Source organism: Peromyscus californicus, unplaced genomic scaffold (assembly GCF_007827085.1).
Source record: "Peromyscus californicus insignis strain IS unplaced genomic scaffold, ASM782708v3 Scaffold_17__1_contigs__length_78620276, whole genome shotgun sequence".
In the NCBI taxonomy this organism is placed as follows: domain Eukaryota; kingdom Metazoa; phylum Chordata; class Mammalia; order Rodentia; family Cricetidae; genus Peromyscus; species Peromyscus californicus.
Genome location: NW_026294469.1, coordinates 45,175,404 through 45,197,601, shown reverse-complemented (window position 1 = coordinate 45,197,601; position 22,198 = coordinate 45,175,404). Strand labels below are relative to the sequence as shown.

At 45.0% G+C, this 22,198-nt stretch overlaps 2 protein-coding genes across 2 annotated transcripts; both read right to left on the bottom strand.

Moving 5' to 3' along the window:
* Positions 1 to 131: 131 nt before the first annotated feature.
* Positions 132 to 7,246, bottom strand: Tex43 (testis expressed 43). Its single transcript, XM_052742210.1, has 3 exons — positions 6,371 to 7,246; positions 3,558 to 3,666; positions 132 to 442 (listed from the first exon to the last, which is right to left on the bottom strand). The coding sequence occupies exons 1-3, from the start codon at positions 6,454 to 6,456 to the stop codon at positions 233 to 235; spliced, it is 405 nt and encodes a 134-aa protein (XP_052598170.1). The 5' UTR covers positions 6,457 to 7,246; the 3' UTR covers positions 132 to 232.
* Positions 7,247 to 7,365: 119 nt separating this feature from the next.
* Phax (phosphorylated adaptor for RNA export) lies at positions 7,366 to 21,556 on the bottom strand. Its single transcript, XM_052742209.1, has 5 exons — positions 21,413 to 21,556; positions 18,161 to 18,747; positions 14,712 to 14,832; positions 10,047 to 10,130; positions 7,366 to 8,009 (listed from the first exon to the last, which is right to left on the bottom strand). The coding sequence occupies exons 1-5, from the start codon at positions 21,506 to 21,508 to the stop codon at positions 7,740 to 7,742; spliced, it is 1,158 nt and encodes a 385-aa protein (XP_052598169.1). The 5' UTR covers positions 21,509 to 21,556; the 3' UTR covers positions 7,366 to 7,739.
* Positions 21,557 to 22,198: the final 642 nt, after the last annotated feature.

The following is a 22,198-nucleotide window of genomic DNA, read 5'->3' as shown; positions in this document are numbered from 1 at the left end:
ACTGATGCCCTTTCCAAAGCATCGAAGATCTCTATATTATGCTAGTGACTTATAATCATCAAACAAATTAAACTTTTAGGCCAAATGCAGTGAGCTTAAATTAAGCCCCAGAACCAAGAGAGGGCAAGAGATTGAACTAATTTATCATTTTATTCTTTTTATTAGTAATGGGGTTAGAACCCTGAGCCTCTTGTGTGTTGGGCAAGCACACCACTACCCCCAGGTCAGCCCATTAGATCAGTCGCCTCCTGAAGCCATGGGAGATCACAGTGCTCTGGTATCTGGAGAGAGGCGAATGCAAAGGCATGTCGGCAATCTTTATCTCCGGTGGGCCTTTCTTCATGATGACTTTCCGATCTTCCCCATGGCAAAGCCGCTCACTGTGACCCCAGAACAGAGAATCTTCCAAGGGGCCAGCATAGATCCCACACGCATCTGCTTGCTAAGAGAGAAAATACTCTGCTGAACAGCACCAGACATCATTTTCATGTTAGGTTTAAAGACTTTTTCGTTTCTTCCTCCCAACCCAAGTGACTATATTAGAATGTATTACTAATGTGAGTGCTGAGAATTGAACCCAGGTCCTCTGAAAGATCAGCCTTTTATCTGCTGAGTGATCTCTCCAGATCCCTACCCCTACCCCCCTTTTATTTTAAAGGAAGGATCTCACTAGTTAGCCTTGGCTGGCCTGCAACTTGCTATCTAGACAGGGCTGGCCTTGAACTCACAGAGATCCTCCTGCCTCTGCCTCCCAAGTGCTGGATTAAATGTGTGTGCCACCATGTCTGGCTTTTTCTTTTCTCTTTAATTTTTAAATTACATTTATGTAAGTGTGTCAGCATCTAAGGAAAAATGGAAAGGGAAGAATAAGCTAATAAGAGTATTAACAGTTAGTGTGAGCATGCAATTTCGTTTCATTCTCTTTTTATAGTTCATGGTAACTGCTTAAGGTAGAACTCTGCACACACACACACACACACACACACACACACACACACACACACACACACACAGAGTCACTGGTAATATTGTAAAAATTGTTGGGAACACATAAAACTACACTGTAAAAGTGAAACACCCTTAAAATCGCTAAAGCTCCAGCTGCAGATGTCAGCTCAGTGGTACGGTGTGCTCAGCACCACAGGAAAGCCTGAAGGGTCAACCCTCACGCCCAAACCAAAGCAAAACCAAACACAAGGAAAAGAGGGGCTGGGGAGATGGCTCGGATGGCAGAGGCTGTCAGGTCTAATGACCTGACTTCAGTCCCTGGGCCCTACATGGTGAACCAACCAGAGCATCCCCCCACACACGCTTACACATAAAATAAATGTGTGGTAGTCTGAATGTAATCAGCCCCCATAAGCTCATAGGGAGTGGCACCGTTAGGAGGTGTGGCCTTGTTGGAGTAGGTGTGACCTTATTGGAGAAAGTGTGTCACTGTGGGGGGCAGGGCTTTGAGGTCTCTTTTGTTCAAGTTATGCTCAGTGTGGTACACAGTTTGCTTCCTGTTGCCTGCAGATCAAGATGTAGGACTCTCAGTTCCTTCTCCAGCACCATGTCTGCCTCCACACATTCATTCCATGTCCTGCCATGATGATAATGGACTAAACCTTTCAAAATGTAAACCACCCCAGTTAAATGTTTTCCTTTGCCATGGCCCTGGTGTCTCTTCACAGCAATAGAAAGACAGAATGAAACATACTTTTTATAACAACAGTGAGTGAGCTTCTTTAATACACTCAGTGTTTCCAATTTCAGTTCATAAAGTTTGTATCTTGTATTTCTAATAAGTGAAAAAAGTAGTTAAAAGTAGTGACTCACCATGCAATATCATTCTTTTTTTCTAATTTATTTATTTTTATGGCATGTGCATTGGTGTTTTGCCTGCATGTATGTCTGTGTGAGGGTGTCAGATCCCCTAGAAATGGAGTTACAGATATTTGTGAGTTGCTTTGTGGGTGCTGGGAATTGAACTCAGGTCCACCAGAAGAGCAGCCAGTGCTCTTATACCATTGAGCCATCTCTCCAAACCCTGCAATGCTATTTATTAAGCTATCAAATTATATAAAATAGACCCCCATATTAAGACTGAAGAAAAGCCAGTCACGGTGGTACACACCTTTAATCCCAGCATTTGGGAGGCAGAGTCCGGTGGATCTGAGTTAGAGGCCAGCATGTCTATACGAAAATTCCAGGACAGCCAGGAATATACAACAAGGCTTTAACACACACACACACACACACACCCCTCAAAATTGAAGAAAGTCTTAATAATAAACGTATGTAGACTGGCATTTCATACCTGTGTTTTAATTTCTTTAGGTTTTTTTGTTGTTGTTGTTTTGTTTTTTGTTTTAAGTGTTAGATAAAAACTCATATTCCAGGCTGGGTGGTGGTGGTACATGCCTTTAATCCCAGGACTCAGGAGGCAGAGGCAGGCAGGACAGCTAGGGCTACACAGAAATATCCTGTCTCAAAAACAAAAAACAAAAACTAAACCAAAACAAAAACCCCCATATATCTCAAGGAAAACATAACTTCTTTTATTTTATAGCATTGTGCATGAGCATTTTTTAAGGAAATAATTGAGCCATGTTTTATAATTTATTTTATCCCATGTAAATATAATTTCTAAGACTTCTTTTTGTCTTGCCAAAACATATTCCTAATTCAACATTAACTATTCTATTGAAATTTTCAAATTATTTATACTATAATACATTTTAACTCTTTAAAGAAATAACTTACTAGATAGGTATGGTGGCTCATGTCTGTAATCCTAGTACTGGGGAAGCTGAGGCAGGGGGATAGCCATGAGTTTCAAAGCCAGCTTGGGCTACATATTGAGTTCTAGGAGAATCTGGGCTCCAGAGTTGAGACTCAATTTGAGAGGGGGTCGTAGGAAGGAGAAGGAAGAAGAGGAAGAGAAGAGAGAAAGAGAGGAGGGAGGGAGGAAGGGATGGAAGGAGGGAGGAATGGGGGGAGGGAGGGAGGGAGGAAGGGAGGGCAGGGAAAAGAAGAGATCTATAATGGTCAATCTGAATTTGGAAAACGTTTTCAGGCTGGCTAGTAGCACTGAGTGGGCAAGTCTTAACCTGTAAATCCAGCCCAGCTCTTCCTATGGCTCTCGGCTTGCATAGTCAGCATCATCTAAAAACATAGCTCTGGCACTGTAGCTTCACTATTCACGACACCTACGCCTGCTCAGCCTCCAACCCTGCACATGAGTGTATGTGACCTCAAATGCTGTCACGTGTCCATTTTAAGTTTGCATTTGGGTTATTTTTGTTTACATGCATATGTGAAAATACATGAAAATGGTTTTTTGCATAGCTATACATGTCTTAGAGATTATACTAAACTGGCTTTAGTTTTATTATCACGTTTAGTTTATTTAGTGAGCCTGTGCACAGGCCAGAGGACAACCTGCAGGAATCATTTTTCTCCTTCCATCCTGTGGGTCACAGGTCAGCCTCAGGCCACCAGGCTTGGTGGAAAGCACCGATATCTCTAACAGCCGTAGGCAGGCATCAACCTGGATATTTGTGAGAAGATACCTGCAGATTCACATTCCTGAATTTCATGTTTTCCTTCCAAGGCATAACGTAACGTGATGGGAACATGCCTTGCTTTATTGAGAACCGTGGCAAGTGAATGTCATCACACCTGAAGATTAGGAAAGGAGAAAGGAGATTAAGTTAAATTGTGTCCACATCATTCTAAGACAGCGGTTCTCAACCTGTTGGTCACGACCCCTTTGGCGGAGGAGGGCGGGGCGTCAAACGACCCTTTCACAGGGCTCACCTAAGACCATTGGAAAACACAGACATTTACATTGTGATTCATAACAGTAGAAAATTGGCAGGAAGTAGCAATGAAAATAATTTTATGGTTGGGATCACAACACGAGAAACTATATTAAAGGGTCGCAGCATTAGGAAGGTTGAGAACCACTGCTCTAAGGAATGGATGCAGTTGTGTTCTTCACATCCTACACCTGCAGGACAGAGAGCTTTGCTGCTGAGGTGCATCCAACAGCAAGCCAGCCCTTTCAATATCTCAGCAGCCAGCCAGCTGGGCGTGGGAGCTCAGGCCTTTAATCCCAACAGTTGGGATGCTAGAGGATTGCTATGGAGACCATCCAATCTACCTATTGAGTACTGGGCCAGCTAGGGCCAGAGTAAGACCCTTCCACAAAACAAACAAACAAACCCAAGTATCACCAAAATCAAGTTAGGGCTAGGTATGTGTACTTCACCTACAAATGTACATACATTTTGATTTTGATTTGGGGTGTGTGTGTGTGTGTATGTGTGTGTGTGTGTGTGTATGTGTGCGAAGATGCCTTTCAGAGGCCAGAAGTGGGCATTCGAGCCCCTGGAGCTGGAACTAGAGGCAGTTGTGAGCTGCTCAGTGTGGGTGCTAGGAACTGAACTCTGGTCCTCTGGAAGAACAGCAGCTGCTCTTGACCACTGAGCCATCCCTCGAGCCCTACAGTTTAGTTTGAAGAGTGAATATAGTACACCGCAATTTGCTTCATACCTATGAATTGTCCAAAGGGAATATGCAGCCAGAGAAAAGAAAGAAAAGGAGGGAGGGAAAGACTAATTTGGATTCTGGATTTATCCAAGCTCTATATTTAAGTCAGACTCACTATCCCTGCACTAACTTTTCTCTATGGAACATTAAGCTTTCTGTATAAATGCTAAGGAGAAGCATGTGGTGGTTCGAATGAGAACGGCCCCCATAGGTTCGGATGTTTGCATACTTGGTACCCAGTAGTAGAACTGTTTGGGAAGGATTAGAGGTGTGGTCTTGTTGGAAGAGGTGTGTCACTGGGGGTAGGCTTTGAGGTTTCAAAAGCCCTTGCCATTCCCAGTTCTCTCTCTCTCTCTCTCTCTCTCTCTCTCTCTCTCTCTCTCTCTCTCTCTCTCTCTCTCTGCCTTGTGCTTGTTTATGAGATGTGAGCTCTCAGTTGCAGGACTATGCCTGCCTGCCTGCCGCTATGCTCCTGGCATGATGGTCATGGACTAATCCTCTGAAACCATAAGCTTCTTAGAAACTCTTTCTTCTACAAGTTGCCTTGGCCATGGTGTCTCTTCACAGCAATAGAAAAGTAGCTAAGACAAAACTCAAATTTACTGTGCTCTCGTATGTCTCAGATTGCACAACAAATCAGCAACAGAAACCCCAGGACTCACTGAGGGTTGGTGGTACACACTTGTGATCTCAGCTATTTGGGAGACCGAGGCAGAGGCCTCACAAACTACCGACCAGCATGGGTAATTGAAGGAGACACTGTCTCAGAAGGGGGAGGAAAGACTGTACGAGTCAGAGGGGATGGAGGACACCAGGCAAACATGGCCCACCAACTCAACTAAGCAGACCTCACATGGGCTCAGAGACTGAATCGGCAACCACATGGATCTTCATCGGGTCCTCTGCACGTTATGGTTGTTAGCTTGGTGTTTCTGTGGGACTCCTAACAGCAGGAGTGGGTGTATCTCTGACTTTTACCTGCTCCTGACTCTATCCTCCTATTGGGTTGCTTTGTCCAGCCTTGATGTGAGGGCTTTTGCCTTGTCTTAGTGTATCTTGTTTTGTTTGGCTGTCCTCTTTAGGAGACCTGCTCTTTTCTTAAGAGGAAACGGAGGTGGAGTAAAAAAAAAAAAATCTGGGGGAGGGAAAATGAGGGGTGGGTAGGAGTGAGGGAAATGAAACCGTGGTCAGAGTGTACTGTGTGAGAGAAGAACCTATTTAAAAAAAAAAAAAAAAAAAGTCTACAGCAGAGATGACTGGGAAGTTAAGAGCACTTGAATATTCTGTCATGAGGACAGGGGTTCAATTCCCAGCACCCACACTGGGCAACTGCCTGTGGTTCCAGTTCCCCTCACATCTAATACCCTCTCCTCGCCTCCAAGGACACACACACACACACACACACACCAGTGTGCTTGCCCATAAACCCGTGCAGATACATACATACATATAAGTAATGGTTTTTTAAATTAAAAAAAAAAAAAACAGAAAAATACCAATTTTAAGGGGCTGACAAGGGCAGAGAATGCAGTTTAGGTGGTAGAGAGCCTGCCTAGCATACATAAACTTCGGTCCTATCTCTAGCACTTCTTGGTGGTGCACACCAGTATCCCCAGCACTCTCAAGGTGGAAGCAGATCGAATCCAAGGTCCTTCTCAGCTCTATAGGAAGGTCAAGGCCAGCTTGGACCACATGAGAGCCTGTCCTGGGGGTGGAGCAGGGGAGGCTGATGAGACTCAGTGGTAGAGCACCTGCCTAGCTTGTGAGGCCCTGCACTGTGTCTAAGACAACACAATGACCCACCAACCCAGAACCCTGAGGTCCTCCTCACTTATTGGCAGGCTTAGATTCCTTCCCCGCTGCACCACTGTCGTCCAGTTTGGGTAAAGAGGGACAGGCATCTTTTTCCAAAGCCATCACTGGCAGCAATGACAGAATTCTCACTTAGAACCTCATACAGCCTAGTTCTGATGAAACTGCTGCTGTTGATGTAACAATGATCCTGCTAACGCCACAGCAACCATTGGGAGCCAGGAATGTGCAGCTCAGAGCTATTTTCAGTGTCTAAGTCTCTTCATGAAAAACATTATTGATTAAAGCATGAGAGTACTTGGAGACCCTGCACATTTGACAGACACAGGAAAACATGGTTGGATTAGAACCTAAGGATGCAGTTCAGTTGGTGGTATTTGCTCAGCAGGACTGAACTTGAGGTTCAATTTTTAACACTGTATAAACCAAGTGTGGTGGTGCAGGCCTGTAATCTCAGCGCTTGGGAGGAAGAGGCAGGAAGATCAGACATTCAAGGCCATCATTGGCTACATAGGGAATCCGAGGCCAGCCTGGTCGACATAATGAGTTCTAGGACAGCCAGAGCTACATATTGAGATCTTATCTCAAAAAAAAAAAAAAAAGAAAAAGAAAAAAAGCTTCTGACATTTGCTTTCAACAAACAAACGGCAAGCAGCTTCTGTACAGACTTAAGTTTCTCTCTTTAAGAGTGCTCAGAAGGGGCTAGTGAGATGGCTCAGCAGATAAAGATGTTTGAGGTGTAGGCCTTACAACCCCGAACCCACTTAAAGGGGAAGAGACACCTGACTCCACAGAATTGTCCTTGGACTACCACAAGCATGCTGGGGCCACATGCACGGCCCCCTCACTCTCCCTCTCCTCTCATGCACACAGTAATAAATAACTCTTATCAAAAATTGCCAAAAAGTAGTAGAGCATGGTGGCATGAACCCATCATCTCAGCACTGCTTAGGCAGAGGCAGAAGGACCCTGCCCACCCTGCAGGAACAATTGGATGTCAGAGCTGACAATTGATGCATATTATAGCATATTTTAATGGAATGTGTTGAAACCAAAGCATAGTTCAGCAAAAAGGTAAATCAGGAAAAAAAAGCTTCTTAATGGCATCCAACAGTGAGCTGGACAATGACTGCAGGTGGAACGAGGCGTTACCAGTCAGTACATGCAGCAGAGTGAGAAGTAAAGCCCGTGCTGTATGCCTGTCAGCCACAGCCATCCATCTTTAAACACTGCCATCAATGGCACTGACTGCCATGTACACTTTTACTTCAAACAGAAACAGAAACTCTCTCCTTCCTCCAGATTCAGTGCACAGTACAGCAACCTCAGCAGAAATGGAAACGATGGTTTTTTACAAAGGTTTATTCTTCAAAATGTCCAAAATGTGCCTAAAAGATGTCCAAGTCCTGAGTGTGGTCCACCTCGATGGCTTCCTCGGCATCCAGCTTGGTTTCGCCAGCTCCTTCCTGGGCTTCATCAAGAGAGGCCAGGGCCTCATTAGTGTCACTTGCAAAAGTTTCTCGTGATGTATCATCATCCTCTTGAAAACTTAAACTTTTAATAGCCTGTTTCATTTTTTTCCCCAATAGCTGTGTTCTTCTTTTTCTGGCAGCCTTTTTATTTTCATATTCCTTTTGATTTTCAATGTAGAAAATGTCCTGAAACAAACAAAAAAAAAATTGGCTAAAAATAACAAACAAAAACCATCCCATATTATTTGTTATAGGTACACTGAGGTGAGGCGGGACTTTTATAGTCATTTTTTTCTCACAAAAAAAGTACTAGTAACCTCACTATCAGAACAGAGTTCGTGATATTAAGTGCCAACGCTACATTCGAAACCAGTCTACTGTTAGGTAGGCCATGTTTATTCTACCAGAACACATCATCCCACATATGTGTTTGCTAAAAGAAACGACCACGGGGAAGTTTTGTTTAGAATTTAAATAAACTGTAACTGATAACACACACACACACACACACACACAACCAGAATAAAAGATTTACTACTACTAACTTTGAAACATCCTAACTATATCTGACTACAAAACTATATATGTGCTATGAAATGAAACTAACCTATGTAAGAACATGCTACTTGCAAAATGTAACAACAATTCCATCTCTTCAAAATATTATTGTAGGGCTGGAAAGATGGCAGTTAAAGGGATATTGGCTTGATGGAAAATTTCTTACAAATCATTTATGCCTTCTCCCAGGAGTATTACTTTCCCCAGGCAAGTCCTGAACATACTCCCCCTTCACACACACACACACACACACACACACACACACACACACACACACACACACACACACACACACACACACACTTTTAGGAGACATCCTTATCTACTGGAAGGTCTTCCTTAGGCCTTGGAGGCTGTGACACACATAAAGAAGCCAGAGGTCTCTTCATGAGGCTATGAAACATTTGTCCCTGTACTTACTCAGGAACAAGATAATGAAAACAAAGGAAACTTTAAAAGGTCAACAAGATTCGGTGGGCTATAAGAACTAGTCACAGTTCAGCAAGCCTCTTCCCACTGTACACTTAGGCAAAGATGTGACATGTACAGCAACAAAGTTAGTTACATTAGCTGAAGTTACCATGCCAGAGTTTGAATAGCTGTAGCAGCTTTGGCCTGAGGATTTTTCTTGGGCATTCTGACCTTTAAGAGTTAATGATACACTGCTTGGGACATGGCAATATGCCTGGGTTGGCTTGAAGACTTTGTTTTGGTCTAGCATTCTTGTAGCAACCAGAGCTACCAGCCTGAGAACAGGCTGTCATATGCCTCTAGATTCTTAAAAATTAGGTTATGGGTTAATAAGTAAAAATGTTAACTCTTCATCAATTGTGTCAAAACTTAAAGGGAAACGACTAGAAATGATAACTCTGTTCTGTCATAGTTTATTAATGATGAGCAAAAGGGAGTGAAACACATGTCCAAAAACAAAAATGATATGATCGATGTTTTGGAACAACATGAATATATCCCTGCTTACTAAATTCTGTATAAATAAAGAAGCACTCTGGCTGCTAGTCTGTCAGGGCTGCAAGATTCTCCTGACCATCATGGCTGACTCCTTACATCCTCTGCTGAGACCTGTCCATAGCCAGGGATAGCTCCCAGCAAGGTTGTAGGCCTTAGTGGCCAGCTCTCTTAGTCACTGAGTCCTCTCATTGGCCCTACTACATGTTCTTAAAACTGATTCTCAAAAAGCTAGACCAGCCCAGCAGTGGTGGCACACATCTTTAAACCCAGCATGCAGGAGGCAGAGGCAGGCAGATCTCTGTGAATTCGAGGCCAGCCTGGTCTACAGAGTGAGTTCTAAGACAGCTGGGGCTATTAAACAGAGAAACCCTGTCTCAAACAAACAAACAAACAAAACAACAAAACAACAAAACAAAAAGAAAAGAAAGACTAAGTAGAAGTCCAAAAAGGACTATGCATCTTTCTTCTCCTATTTCTGAAACAGGATCTCATGTAACTCTGGTGGCCTCAAACTCAGAGATCCACCTGCCCCTGCCTCTACCCAAGGGCTAGGATTAAAGGTGTGCACTCCCATGCCTGGCTCCCCTCTATCTTTTGAAATGGGATCTTTTCTGGAATGTGCAGCCATCCCCCTGTCTTTGCTTCTGGGTGTTGGGATTACAAGTGTGGGCCTAAGGACACAGCCATTGTCATTACCTTAATTTGCTCTTCACTGATGCTAGGAGTGTTCTTCAGGAGATTCAGAAAAACCCCACCGGGTGTTCTTCTTCGACTACCATTCTATGAAAAGGAATGAAAAAAAATTAAACTACACACACTTCCATGGGCAATTTTTTTTTAGAATATTTCGAATTTATTCTTTGACAATTTCATACATGAAGACTGATTATTTATTTAACAGTGCTGAGACAGAAGTCAGGGCCTCTGCCATGCTAGGAAAGTGCTCAGTCACTGAGCTACAACCCCAGCTCCCAGACCACGGGCTCCATGAACGACCAGGACATATTTGAATGGAAGTATGCTTATGGAGACAGCTAGTACCAGATTTAAAACCCAGATCTGACTCTGTTTTTTTTTTTTTTTTAAGAATTTTAGATTTAAATATATACATTGAGATATATGTATCTATTGCTGCTTCCCACCACTCATGATGGATATATTCTATAAAGTAGTCACAAACACTGAATTAGCAAATATTAAAACACAGCTCTAGACGTAATATAACATTAGATTTGGGCAAACTTGAGTCCTATTTAAGGACACTTTATTTAAAACAATCTGTTGGGGTTAAGGGTGTAGCTCAGTGGAAGAGGGCATATTTTGCACAAGACTGGGTTTTAATCAACCACCGAAATGACAACAAATTAAAAATCAACCAACCAAACTGCTTGCACACACTTACGGATTCACTGATACTGGATAATGACTAAAAGCATTACAAATCATTATTAAATGGGGCTTACTGAATATAATTTTTCCCTTAAGGTATGCCACAGTCCTCTTGAGTTGACAAGTGTTAGTCAGTACCCTCAGACTACCCATGGAGGCCAGCTAACCACCAGAAAATACAGCACAGAAATGTGAAACACACAGCAATATGTAAAAAGACCTGGAGAAAGACACTAGCTCAGAGAGCAAGAGGTGAAACTCTGATTTAGCATATTCTAGAATGAAATGTGCACTTCAACCAATCAAAGACCTCCAAGAACTATATTTTATTAAAAGTAAAAGTCAAATTTGAGCACAAATTCTTCCCCACTAGAACCTGCCCATATTTCTTCTCTAGTCTTCTGTAGTGGCTTGAATAAGAATGGCCCCACAGGCTCATGTTTGAATGCTTGGTGCCCGTTAGTGGAACTGTTTGGAAAGAATTAGGAGGCAAGGCCTTGCTGGTGGACACTGGGGACCTGGCCAGTCCCAGTGCTTCTCTCTGCTCATATCTGTCTTCAGATGTGAGCTCTTAGCTATCGCTATACTCACAGATTCCAACCTGAAACGCTAGGTCCCACGTTAAATGTTTTCTTTTATAGGTTGCCTTGGTCATGGTGTTTTAGCACAGCACTAGGACAGTAACTAATACATCTTATGTCCTATTCTCTCGTTAATTTTATTCAACCACAAAGACCCCCTTGTTCCTATCAGGCACCAGGAAGAGATTAGGTCAACATGTACAAGGTTCAAGTCCACCTTTTTATTTAGTCCAATGTAGATTTTCTTGCTTTAAGTTTTAGTTTTGAGCCAGATATGTGGTGCACACCTTCAATTCCAGTACTCAGAGGCAGAGGCAGGTGGATCTGTGAGTTTGAGGCCACTTGGTCTACAGAGTGAGTTCAAGGGCAGCCAAGGATACACAGAAAGACTCCCATCTCTCTCTCTTTTTTCTTTTCTTTTCTTTTTTTTTCCAGAGCTGAGGACTGAACCCAGGGCCTTGCGCTTCCTAGGCAAGTGCTCTACCACTGAGCTAAATCCCCAACCCCGAAAGACCCCATCTCAAAAACAAAACAAAAACAATTTTTTAGTTTTGAAAAGATCACACTGAAGTGCCAAATACCTTGAGTATTCTTGGCATCCTACCAAACTTTGCACCCACGGCAAATTCTTGCTCACTTTGAGCATTTCTGGCCTAGCAGGTACCTCTCCCGTCGTCCACATTGTCACACACATGGCCTAGTCTTGCAGCACTTAATGCTTTGCCTTTTAAGCCTGTTCTGATCTCTACCACACCTCCGCCCTCTTCCTTACACCTTCATTTGATCTATTTATTTCCCCTTAGCGCATAGACTTGTCAATACACTTGAAATTATATTTGTTACTCTTAAAAAATTTTCACATTAATTTTTTTCAAGAAAGGTGTGCATACATGTGGAGCTCAGTGGACAACTTGCAGAAGCTGGCAGGCTGTTCCACGCCATGACTCCACCATGAGTGGATCTAGGGAGGAATTCCGATCATCAAGCTTGGCAGCAAATGCCTTTACCCACCTAGCCATTTCAAAGGCCACTAATTATTGTTTCCTTTTTTTTTTTTTTTTGAGACAGGGTTTCACTATGTAAGCTGATGAGTCTGAACCTTATTAGGTAGGCCAACTCAGTGATCCTCCTATCTCTGCCTCTCATGTGCTGGGATTATACACATGTGTCACCAGGCCTGGCTCTATAATTATTGCAATAAACTGAGTTTTTCTTGTCTTCAACCTCAACATCTCTCAGTACAAAGTAGGCACTCAATTATTCAAAGAGGATACATCAAAAGTGCACTTGAATTCACATCTCAGTATTCAGCAGACCAGTATTAACCCATTTGAATATAGTTTCTTTTTTATGAAGTTACAATAAACCTTTAATTTCATGTTCAAGTAAATGAAAATCTAAACAAGTGATATGACTAATTTTATCTTTTGTTGCTGATTTCTATAATTTAAGTTTATAGGCTGTTTTTTCAGCCAATGCTATCAATCTTTTTTCAAAATGTTAATTTTAAATATTATATGTGGTAGTGTGAATGCTGGTACCCAGAGAGGCCAGGGGCATTAGATTCCTGTGGGGCTGGAGTTAAAGAAGGCTGTGAGGTGGTTGGGGATTTAGCTTAGTGGTAGAGCGCTTGCCTAACAAGCGCAAGACCCCTGGGTTCGGTCCTCAGCTCCGGGGGAGGGGGGGGTGGTGGGGAGAAGAAGGCTGTGAGCCATCCAACATGTGTGCTGGGAACTAAACTTGAGCCCTCTCCAGAATACTATGTGCTCTTAACCCGTCAATCCTGCAGGTTTCTTTTCTCTCTATTCCCACAGCTTTTTATCTACTTCCTGTGCTGTGCCTGCCGGGTAACACACCAAACCAAGAGCAGCAGGAGAGAAGGAAGACAGTCACACTCTCATCCTTACTTCACAGTGAAAGCTGAATGAATGGAATCTGTAAAACCACCTTCTAAGTGATACTGCCCTTGGCCTTGCCAGAGAAGACACAGTGAACAGTTTTTTTTCAACCCCTTTCCCACTTTAGGGGCTTTTTCAGATAGCTTTCCTTCTTACCCGACCACCCTTGAACTTTTAATACACGCAGGTATACTGTTTATCCGTTTGTGATCTGACTTATTTCTGAGGCAGGGTCTTGCCCAGGCTGTCCGGGAACCCCCAGGAATCCTTTTGCCTTGGCTTCCTGAATCCTGAGACTACAGGCAAATCCCATCACACCAAGCTCTACTTGGGTTTTATAACTTCAGTGTTTTCAAGACAGGGTTGTACTCTGTAAACTAGGCAGGCCTTGCACCCATGATGCCTGGCATTAAGCTATGTACCCTATGCGTACCATCTCATCTAATCCTTAGAGCATAGGACTCATCTTCATTATCTACTGAGGAGACGGAGCACAAGGAATCGAATAATTCAGCTAAAGTACAGTAAGCTGTGCTCCAAAACTAAACCCTTCAAACTTGACCTTTCAATTCCTTCCCGACAGTTGTCTTACAATGTCTGAGGATAGCTGGAGGAGCCACACAGTGAAACCCTGTCATCAAAGCAGGGGTGGGGAGGGCAACAGAGAGGCAAGTTTATTCTGCTTTAAAAAAAAAAAAAAAAAAAAAGCCAGATGATACTATAAAACCAGCCACAGGCACCAGGCAGTGGTGGTGAGGCAGAGGCAGGCAGAGGCAGGCACGCTGTGGACTAATCCTTCTGTACACTACGAATAGGTATTATTCTCATTGGCCAATAAAAGCTGACAGGCCAGTAGCTGGGCAGGAAGTTAGGCAGAAGAGTCAGACTAAAAATGATAGGAAGGAGGGGAGAGTCAGATCGACGCCAGCCAGCCAGCCAGCCAGCCAGCCAGCCAGCCACCGAGCAAGCAGGACATGTAAGAAATGAGGAAACAAGCCATGTACCAAGTGGCAAATATAAATAGAAATATAGGTTAATTTAAATTTAAGAGTTAACTTGTAGGCCGGGCGGTGGTGGCGCACACCTTTAATCCCAGCACTCGGGAGGCAGAGCCAGGCAGATCTCTGTGAGTTCGAGGCCAGCCTGGTCTACAGATCGAGATCCAGGACAGGCACCAAAACTACACAGAGAAACCTTGTCTCAAAAAAACCCAAGAGTTAGGTTGTAACAAGCCTGAGCTATGGGCCAAGCATCTATTAACTCATATTCAGCCTTTAAGTTGGTTATTTGAGACCAGGCAATGGGGACAGGAAACATCTGTTTACACAGGCAGATCTCTGTGAGTTCGAGCCTAGTCTACAGAGAAAGTTCCTGGACAGCTAGGGTTACACAGAGAAACCTGGTCTCAAAAAACCAAAACCCAAACCAAACAAACAAACAAACAAACAAACAAAAACCCAAAACCAAACCTAGAACCAGTAAAGCAGTCTTACCATTATGAAAAGACCACCATTTTGTTCAACTTCAGCAGTTTCCATCAAAAGTTCAATGGCCTTTTTGGTCCCAATTATCCTCACTACTCGGGCTATCAGGTCTTTCTTCGGTTCCTGTAACCTGTTGAGAACACAAAGCAATTACTACTTGTTGAAATCTATTCCCCAGTATAGTTCTCAACTGGAACCCAAACCTTACTGCTAACACCTGCTTTTCTTTCTAATCGCCATCCATTTACCGTGGAGTCACTGACATGGAACAACCTGCTCTTCAGTCCCCAGAGGATGTTAACCTCAATTCTATATTAACTCTTAAACTAAGCCTCTTCATTTGCCTTGCTGGATTATGGCAGTTCTCAAAATAAATAAGCATGCAGAGCGAGGTGAATGAATTCAACTCTAAATGTAAAGACAATAAATTGGTTCACTTCTGCCAAACCAAGTAACAAACATATAATATGCTTTCAGTTATTATGCTTCAAAATTAGCCTTCTAATATCTACAAATGGTTTCTTATAGTTCGATCCTAACGGCCTTACTTAATCTGCACACGTCAATTCTTTCCAATGTTAGACACATTATTTTCGTTCATCTCTGCAGAGATGAACGATACAGGGAGCTTGAATAACTCTCTAACTGGGTCAGACAGAGCCATGGTCCCCGGAGATAAGAAAAACAGTGCAGAAGCCTTTTCAGTTCCAATCAGACCCAGCACCTTGGTTTCTCCTCACAGGAGACAATGCAATACTGTGGAAAAGGCACCAGACTAGGAGGAGCCAGGGACCAAGGCTCAGCTTCAGGTCTGACCCCCACAAAACTGACGACCTTGTGCAAGCCAGACAACTACTGGGCCTAAGCTTCCTTATCTCCAAGGGAGACTTTAGTTTATAAGTTCTACATTTCTTTTCTGAATGAGAATTCCAATCTTTTATCTAAAATTTTCTGTATGTGTAAGTGTATTGTCTGCATGTATGTCTCATGTTTAATGCCCAGGAGGCCAGAAGAGGATGCTGGTCCCCTGCCACTGGACTTGAAACCCAGGCCTGATTTTTACTTTTTTTAAGATTTTTATTTTTTGTGTATGAGTGTTTTGCCTGCATGTATGCATGTGTACCATGTGCACTCAATGCCCACAAAGGCCTAAAGAGGGTGTTAGATTGCCTGGGACTGGAGTTACAGATGGCTGTGAGCTGCCATGTGGGTGCTGGGAATCAAATCTGGATCCTCAGGAAGAACAGCCAGTGCTCCTAACTAACAGCCATCTCTCCAGCTCTCAAACATCTTGACTATTAAAACCAAAACTTACCAGTACTGGTGTTGCCTGAAACACTGTTTCCCTAACAGCAATATTTATTTTCAAATATGTAACTAGTGACTTAGAGCTAATAAGAGTTAATTAGAATCTGAACCTGTGAAAAATGCATAAGTTGTCAATTTAGTATCTGCCAAACAATTCCAATTACCCAAAAGAAATGAAAACATATGGTCAAAGGATCTGCAAGCAAAGGTTCACTAACAGCATTACTCGTAATAAATAAATATAGACTATCCATCAGTCTGGATATACATAAATCTATATGCCTCCAATAAAATCGCAGGGTCAGACTATTGTAGTGAATGCCTGTAATCTCAGCCCTTGGGAGGTAGAAGCAGAAGGAGAGTTCAAGACCCACCTTGGTACATAGTAAGTTTCAGGCTGGCCTGGGCTATGGGAAACCTTTCTCTAAAACCAAACCCCCAAATCACACAAAAAGCAACACCCCTCATTTACAAATTAAGAAAATAAGTAACTAAGCATGGTGAGTGGTGTATGCCTTTAATCCCAGCACTTGGGAGGCAGAGGCAGGTGGATCTCTGAGGTCAAGGCCAGCCTGGTCTACAGAGCTACACAAAGAAACCCTGTCTTGAAAACAAAAAAACTACAAAAAAGGTATACTGCATCGCTGCATCTATATGGCAAATTTACAAGGACAGGAAGTATACTTGTCTGGGAAGGAGAACAAGGATATTAACAGTAAATGGATATATGGACGTGGTGACAAAGAATTTTACTGGAGAGAAAAGGTTTTAAATGCAATGGTTATAAAAATATAATAATAATAATAATAATAATAATAATAAAGCAATGGTTGTAAAACTGGATAATTTGTCTCCATAAAAAAAAAAAAAAAAAAAAAAAAAACACCACGCCGGGCGGTGGTGGTGGTGGTGGTGGTGGTGGTGGTGGTGGCGGCGGCGGCGGCGGCGGCGGCGGCGGCGCACGCCTTTAATCCCAGCACTTGGGAAGCAGAGCCAGGCGGATCTCTGTGAGTTCGAGGCCAGCCTGAGTCCCAGGAAAGGCGCAAAGCTACACAGAGAAACCCTGTCTCGAAAAACCAAAAAAAAATTAAAAAAAAAAAAAAAAAAAACCCTGAAAATGAGTGATTATCATATTAACCTATCAGTTCTTTTTCATCTTAGAAATAACATTTAAAATAGTTACATCCATTTATTTGTGTGTATGTGTGGGGTGGGGGTGGGGTCATGCCATGGCACAAATGTGGAGGTCAGAAGACAGCTTGCAGGAGTTGGTTTCCTACTTCTTCCACATCAGATCAGGGGTTCAACCTGCATCAGGCTTAGTGACAAGTGCCTTTACCAGCTGAGCCATCCTGCCAGGCTCCCCCTTAGTTTTTCCCCCTTTTGAGACAATATCTCATCTAGCCCAGGCTGGCATCAAACTCCCTATGGAGCTGAGAATGATTTTTTTTTTTTTTTTTGGTTTTTCGAAACAGAGTTTCTCTGTGTAGCTTTGCGCCTTTCCTGGAACTTGCTTTGGAGACCAGGCTGGCCTTGAACTCACAGAGATCTGCCTGCCTCTGCCTTCCTGAGTGCTGGGATTAAAGGCGTGCACCACCACCACCACCACCACCACCACCACCACCACCACCACCACCACCACCACCACCACCACCACCACCACCACCCGACAAGAATGATCTTGACCTTCTGATCTTCCGTCTCCTTAGTGCTGTGATTACAGGCATGGAACACTATGCCCAGTGTATGGGGTGCTAAGGATTGAACTTTGGGTCTCATGCATATCAGTCAAGCACTGTACCAACTGTGCTAGGTCTCCAGCTCCAAGCTATCTTTGAAAAGGCACAAATGCATTCATAGTCAAATATGCCCTGGGTTAATTAATTCCTTTAAGAAAAATAAAATAAAACAAAACAAAAAACCCTCAGCCAGGTGTGGAACACACACCTTTAATCCCAGCTCTGAGAGGCAGAGGCAGGTGGATCTCGGAGTTTGAGGCCAGCCTGGTCTACACAGCAAGCTCCAGACAGCTGGGACTATAGCGAGACCCTAAAAACAAGCGAACAAATGAACAAAACAGCCCTCACAAAGAATGTATTTAGCATCTACCTTACTTCCTGTGAAGACCAGCTATGTAGTCCAGTGCTCACCTGAAAGCAATTTCATCAGCCACTTTCTCCTGAGCGTCGTCTTCTGTGATCTCGTAGCGGCCTTTGTAGTTCATTTCCAGTCTGTGACCCAGTCTGTCTTTGACGGGCCGCTTCCGTTTGAGATGACCCTGCCCGTTCTCTTCTTCCTTTGACCCGGGCTTTTTGTCACCACGCATGTATTCATCTAGGTCTTTGTCTAGTTCTTTTGTATACTCTTGAGATTCCCGCTTCAGTTTCTTCGCAAGCAAATAATTATAGGTCTCCGACTGCCTGCTTTTGTCAATGGTGCCCTCCATCCCCAAGATGCCGAGCTCAATGGCCACCGCGTCCTGATTTTGCTCCTGTAGCACGGCACCCCAGATGTTGTTCACCTTCTTTCCTCCGTTGAGAGCGGTTTTCTGACTGCCCTGGCCAAACGGGAAAGGCTCTGGTTTGGGAGGAGGAGGATTAAAACATTTTTGTCGCTTGTGTTTCCAAGGAGAGCACTCTTCATCTGAATCCACACTCTCCTCACTCGAATCCACATTCTTAACTGTCCGATAGTTGGATACCGGCGCACATGCAAGACTGCCCTCACCTAGCACTTTCTGCAAGCGGAAGAAATCGGAGTCAGTTCCACAAAACATTCATTCCACCTACCACAGGCTATTTTTTTTACAATGATGTAGTACTGCGCATGCCTGTCATCCCAGCATCCCAGAGGCTAAGGCAGGAGGATCAGAAGCTTAGGGACACCTTAGGGTACAGAGCGGGTTCAGGCCTGTCTGAGCTGCACAGCAAGGCCTTCTTAAGGAGAGAAGAGGAGGGAGAAAGAATGCAGTAGAGATTCAACTGGAGCACCCAAACAATCATGCTCCAAAGACAACTGAAATAATCTAGTCCCTATTAAATTAACTCAGTTCTGAGAGATCTCCTTCTATAAAATTTACCAAAGCCTTCACTCCTCACCTTTAAAGACCACATCTGTGAGAATGACATACACAGTAATTGTTACTGGCAGTTAAGACAAAGTTTGTTATCTTTCTCTCCAAAAATATATTTTCTAGTTGGGTGTATCAACTTCCGTTATATGGTTCTGTGGCTACTCCTTTAAGATTTGATGGGATAGTAGAGCTTAGCAACCCACAACTTCAATCCCAGCACTCCTGGGAGGCAGAGGCAGGCAAATCTCTGTAGGTTCAAGGCCAGCCAGGGCTACAGAGTGAGGCCCTATCGCCAAAAAAAAGATTTGATGGTAAGCTCCTATGGGGAAGAATACCAGACATATTACCTTTTTTTTTTTTTTTTTTGGTTTTTCGAGACAGGTTTCTCTGTGTAGCTTTGCACCTTTCCTGGAACTCACTCTGTAGCCCAGGGGGGCCTCAAACTCACAGAGATCCGCCTGCCTCTGCCTCCAGAGTGCTGGGATTAAAGGCGTGGGCCACCACCCAGGCTAGACAGACACATTACTTTTAACTGCAGGTTTCATCAGGTGTAGTAGTGCACACCTTTAATCAGCGCTCAGAAGGCTGAGGCAGGAGGATCCTGGTTTTGAAGACACTTTGGGCTACAAAAGAGACCCTGTTTCAAAACAAACAAACAACAAAACCTCTCAAAATTCAGACTTCAAGCCGGGCGGTGGTGGCGCACGCCTTTAATCCCAGCACTTGGGAGGCAGAGCCAGGCGGATCTCTGTGAGTTCGAGGCCAGCCTGGGCTACTAAGTGAGTCCCAGGAAAGGCGCAAAGCTACACAGAGAAACCCTGTCTAAAAAAAAAAAAATTCAGACTTCACAGCATTGTTAACCAATTATTAATGTAAAAAATTTTAAAGGGGCTGAAAAATAAGATCCTAATATTAATATCCTAAGACATCTACATGTGAAGATAATCACTTAAAAAACTTTAACAACTGACGCTGGTGGCGCACGCCTTTAATCCCAGCGTAGGGAAGGTAGAGGTAGGAGGATCTGTGAGTTTGAGACCAGGCCAGGCTCCAAAGCTACACAGAGAAACCCCGTCTGAAAAAACAAACAAAAATTAACCACCACATACTAACTACACAAATTTACGCTGTATGATGCTTCAATATATGTATATATTTCACAATGATCAAATCAGGGTTGTTAGCTTATCTAGCACTTTAAACATTTATCATTTCTTTATGGTGAATAAACCCTTTTATGGGGGGATACGTGTGTACATTACACTTGGCTTATGAGTACAGGGGGATTGAACTCAGAGCCTCCTGCATGCTAGGCAAGCACTCTACCATTGAGCTACACCCCCACCCCCTGGCTATTTTGAAATATACGCTAACTAGTCACCCTACTAAGCACTGCAGCCCTGAGTTTACTTCTTCTAACTCCACCTTTGCCCTCCATCGTTGCTTTTTATACTAAACACAAGACCAAACATTCGTTGAACTCCTCTTAGGTATTTAAAATGAGTGAGATGACTTAAGCCAGTAAGTGAATAGTTCGCCGGTGATAACCGCGGCCAACCCTGGCCAGGCCTTACAGTGTGCAGTATTCCGCATCATACCTTTACACCCGGGGGGCGGTCTATCATGCCAGTCCCACCTGAACACCAAAACAGGGCAGTTGAATATTTTGCAGATAGCGGCGGTGCCAAGGATTGAGTGCGGGTAGCCTGGCAGGAAAGCCCTCGGAGAGAATAACGGGAGTCTCAGAAAAAAAATCAGCAAGCTGCCTGGAGTGCTAGTGCTCGGTGATCACCCAGCACTTCTGGGGTGTCAGGAGGCAAGACGACAGCTCCAGTGCCAGATCAGCCGCGGGCTACACATGGAGATGCCGTCTACCAACCACCCTGGGCAGCTGAAACAAAGCCTGGTGCCTCCATGCAGCGCGTGGAAGCAGACTAAACTCGGTGTGTGTGTGGCGGGGGAAACACTGAAGACCGGGCCCCGAGTACGCCATCGTATCGGCCAGGGACAAAATAAGAGCATCAGAAGCCGTTTCAGCTCTCCGTCCCCACGCTCTACCTTTGGGAAGAAAAAAAAAAAAAAATCCGTCTCCAGGGGCGGCTGTGCAGGAGCCGGGAAGTTTGCAGAAAGAGGAGCCGCCAGAGAGCGGGGTGCACGCGTGTCCCGGAAGGCCGCGAGGCCGGGTAGCCGGCGGGCCCCCCATGCCCCGCGGCCTCCGCCTCCCTGCATCCCCGAGGCCGCCCGCGCCCCTCCGTCCCGGCCGCGCTCCCCCCACCCCGACCCCCCCGACCCCCCGGCCCCGGCCCCCGCGCGCCCTCTCCTCGCTCACCGCCATCTGCATCGGCCTGTCGCTGGGGACCACCGTCATGTCGGAATCCGAGTCGGAGAGCTGCCCCTCTTCCATGTCGCCAGCTTCCAGCGCCATCTTCCCGCGGCGGGCGCGCAGGGTCAGGAGAGCGCTTCCGGCGGCGGGCGGCGGGAAGAAGAAGGCCTCGCGGCCGTGCTCCGGCGCCCCCGTGCGGCCGGGCCCCGCAGAGCCTCACCATAGCCCTCCGGCGCCCCCGTGCGGCCGGGCCCCGCAGAGCCTCACCATAGCCCTCCGGCGCCCCCGTGCGGCCGGGCCCCGCAGAGCCTCACCATAGCCCGCCGCGCCGCCGGGAGGCGAGTTCCGCGCGCCGGTCGATTTTCCCCCCTTCCTCCCCGACCCGAGGTGAGGCGGCGCTCCGGGATGCCGCTCCCACCTCCGGCGGCGCTCCGGGATGCCGCTCCCACCTCCCCCGCCGCTCCCCCGGATGCTCAGGACGGCCCTTCCGGCTGCCGCTCTTCGCCTCCTCCGCCGGCTCCGCTCCCCGCCGCCCTCGCCTGCTCGCCTGCTCTCCCGAGGCTCGCACGCTCACCCTAGCTCCCTCCCCGTGCCTGGGCCGCCTTGGCTGCCGCTGCTGTTCCTGAGTCACCCTTCGGCTGAAGCAAGGAAGCCCTTCTTCCAGAGATGATAAAAACGGCCCACCCACCTCCCCCCCAGGGTGTTTAGCTAATCGAGGCTAAATTATTTTTCAAGTGCCGTTAATGGTAATCATAGGCCTTTACGGTAATGTTTATTTATTTTCTCTTTAAC

What these genes read in the sequence shown, in the direction of transcription:
- Phax (XM_052742209.1), bottom strand. Translation starts at nt 21,508, where the DNA reads ATGGCGCTGGAAGCTGGCGACATGGAAGAGGGGCAGCTCTCCGACTCG. An exon ending in GCTGATGAAATTGCTTTCAG is followed by an intron (nt 14,833 to 18,160) that starts GTGAGCACTGGA and finishes TGTTCTCAACAG; the next exon opens with GTTACAGGAACCGAAGAAAG. An exon ending in TCAGTGAAGAGCAAATTAAG is followed by an intron (nt 8,010 to 10,046) that starts GTAATGACAATG and finishes TGTTTGTTTCAG; the next exon opens with GACATTTTCTACATTGAAAA.
- Tex43 (XM_052742210.1), bottom strand. Translation starts at nt 6,456, where the DNA reads ATGGCTTTGGAAAAAGATGCCTGTCCCTCTTTACCCAAACTGGACGAC. An exon ending in GAATCTAAGCCTGCCAATAA is followed by an intron (nt 3,667 to 6,370) that starts GTGAGGAGGACC and finishes CCTAATCTTCAG; the next exon opens with GTGTGATGACATTCACTTGC. An exon ending in TCAGGAATGTGAATCTGCAG is followed by an intron (nt 443 to 3,557) that starts GTATCTTCTCAC and finishes TTTCTCTCTTAG; the next exon opens with CAAGCAGATGCGTGTGGGAT.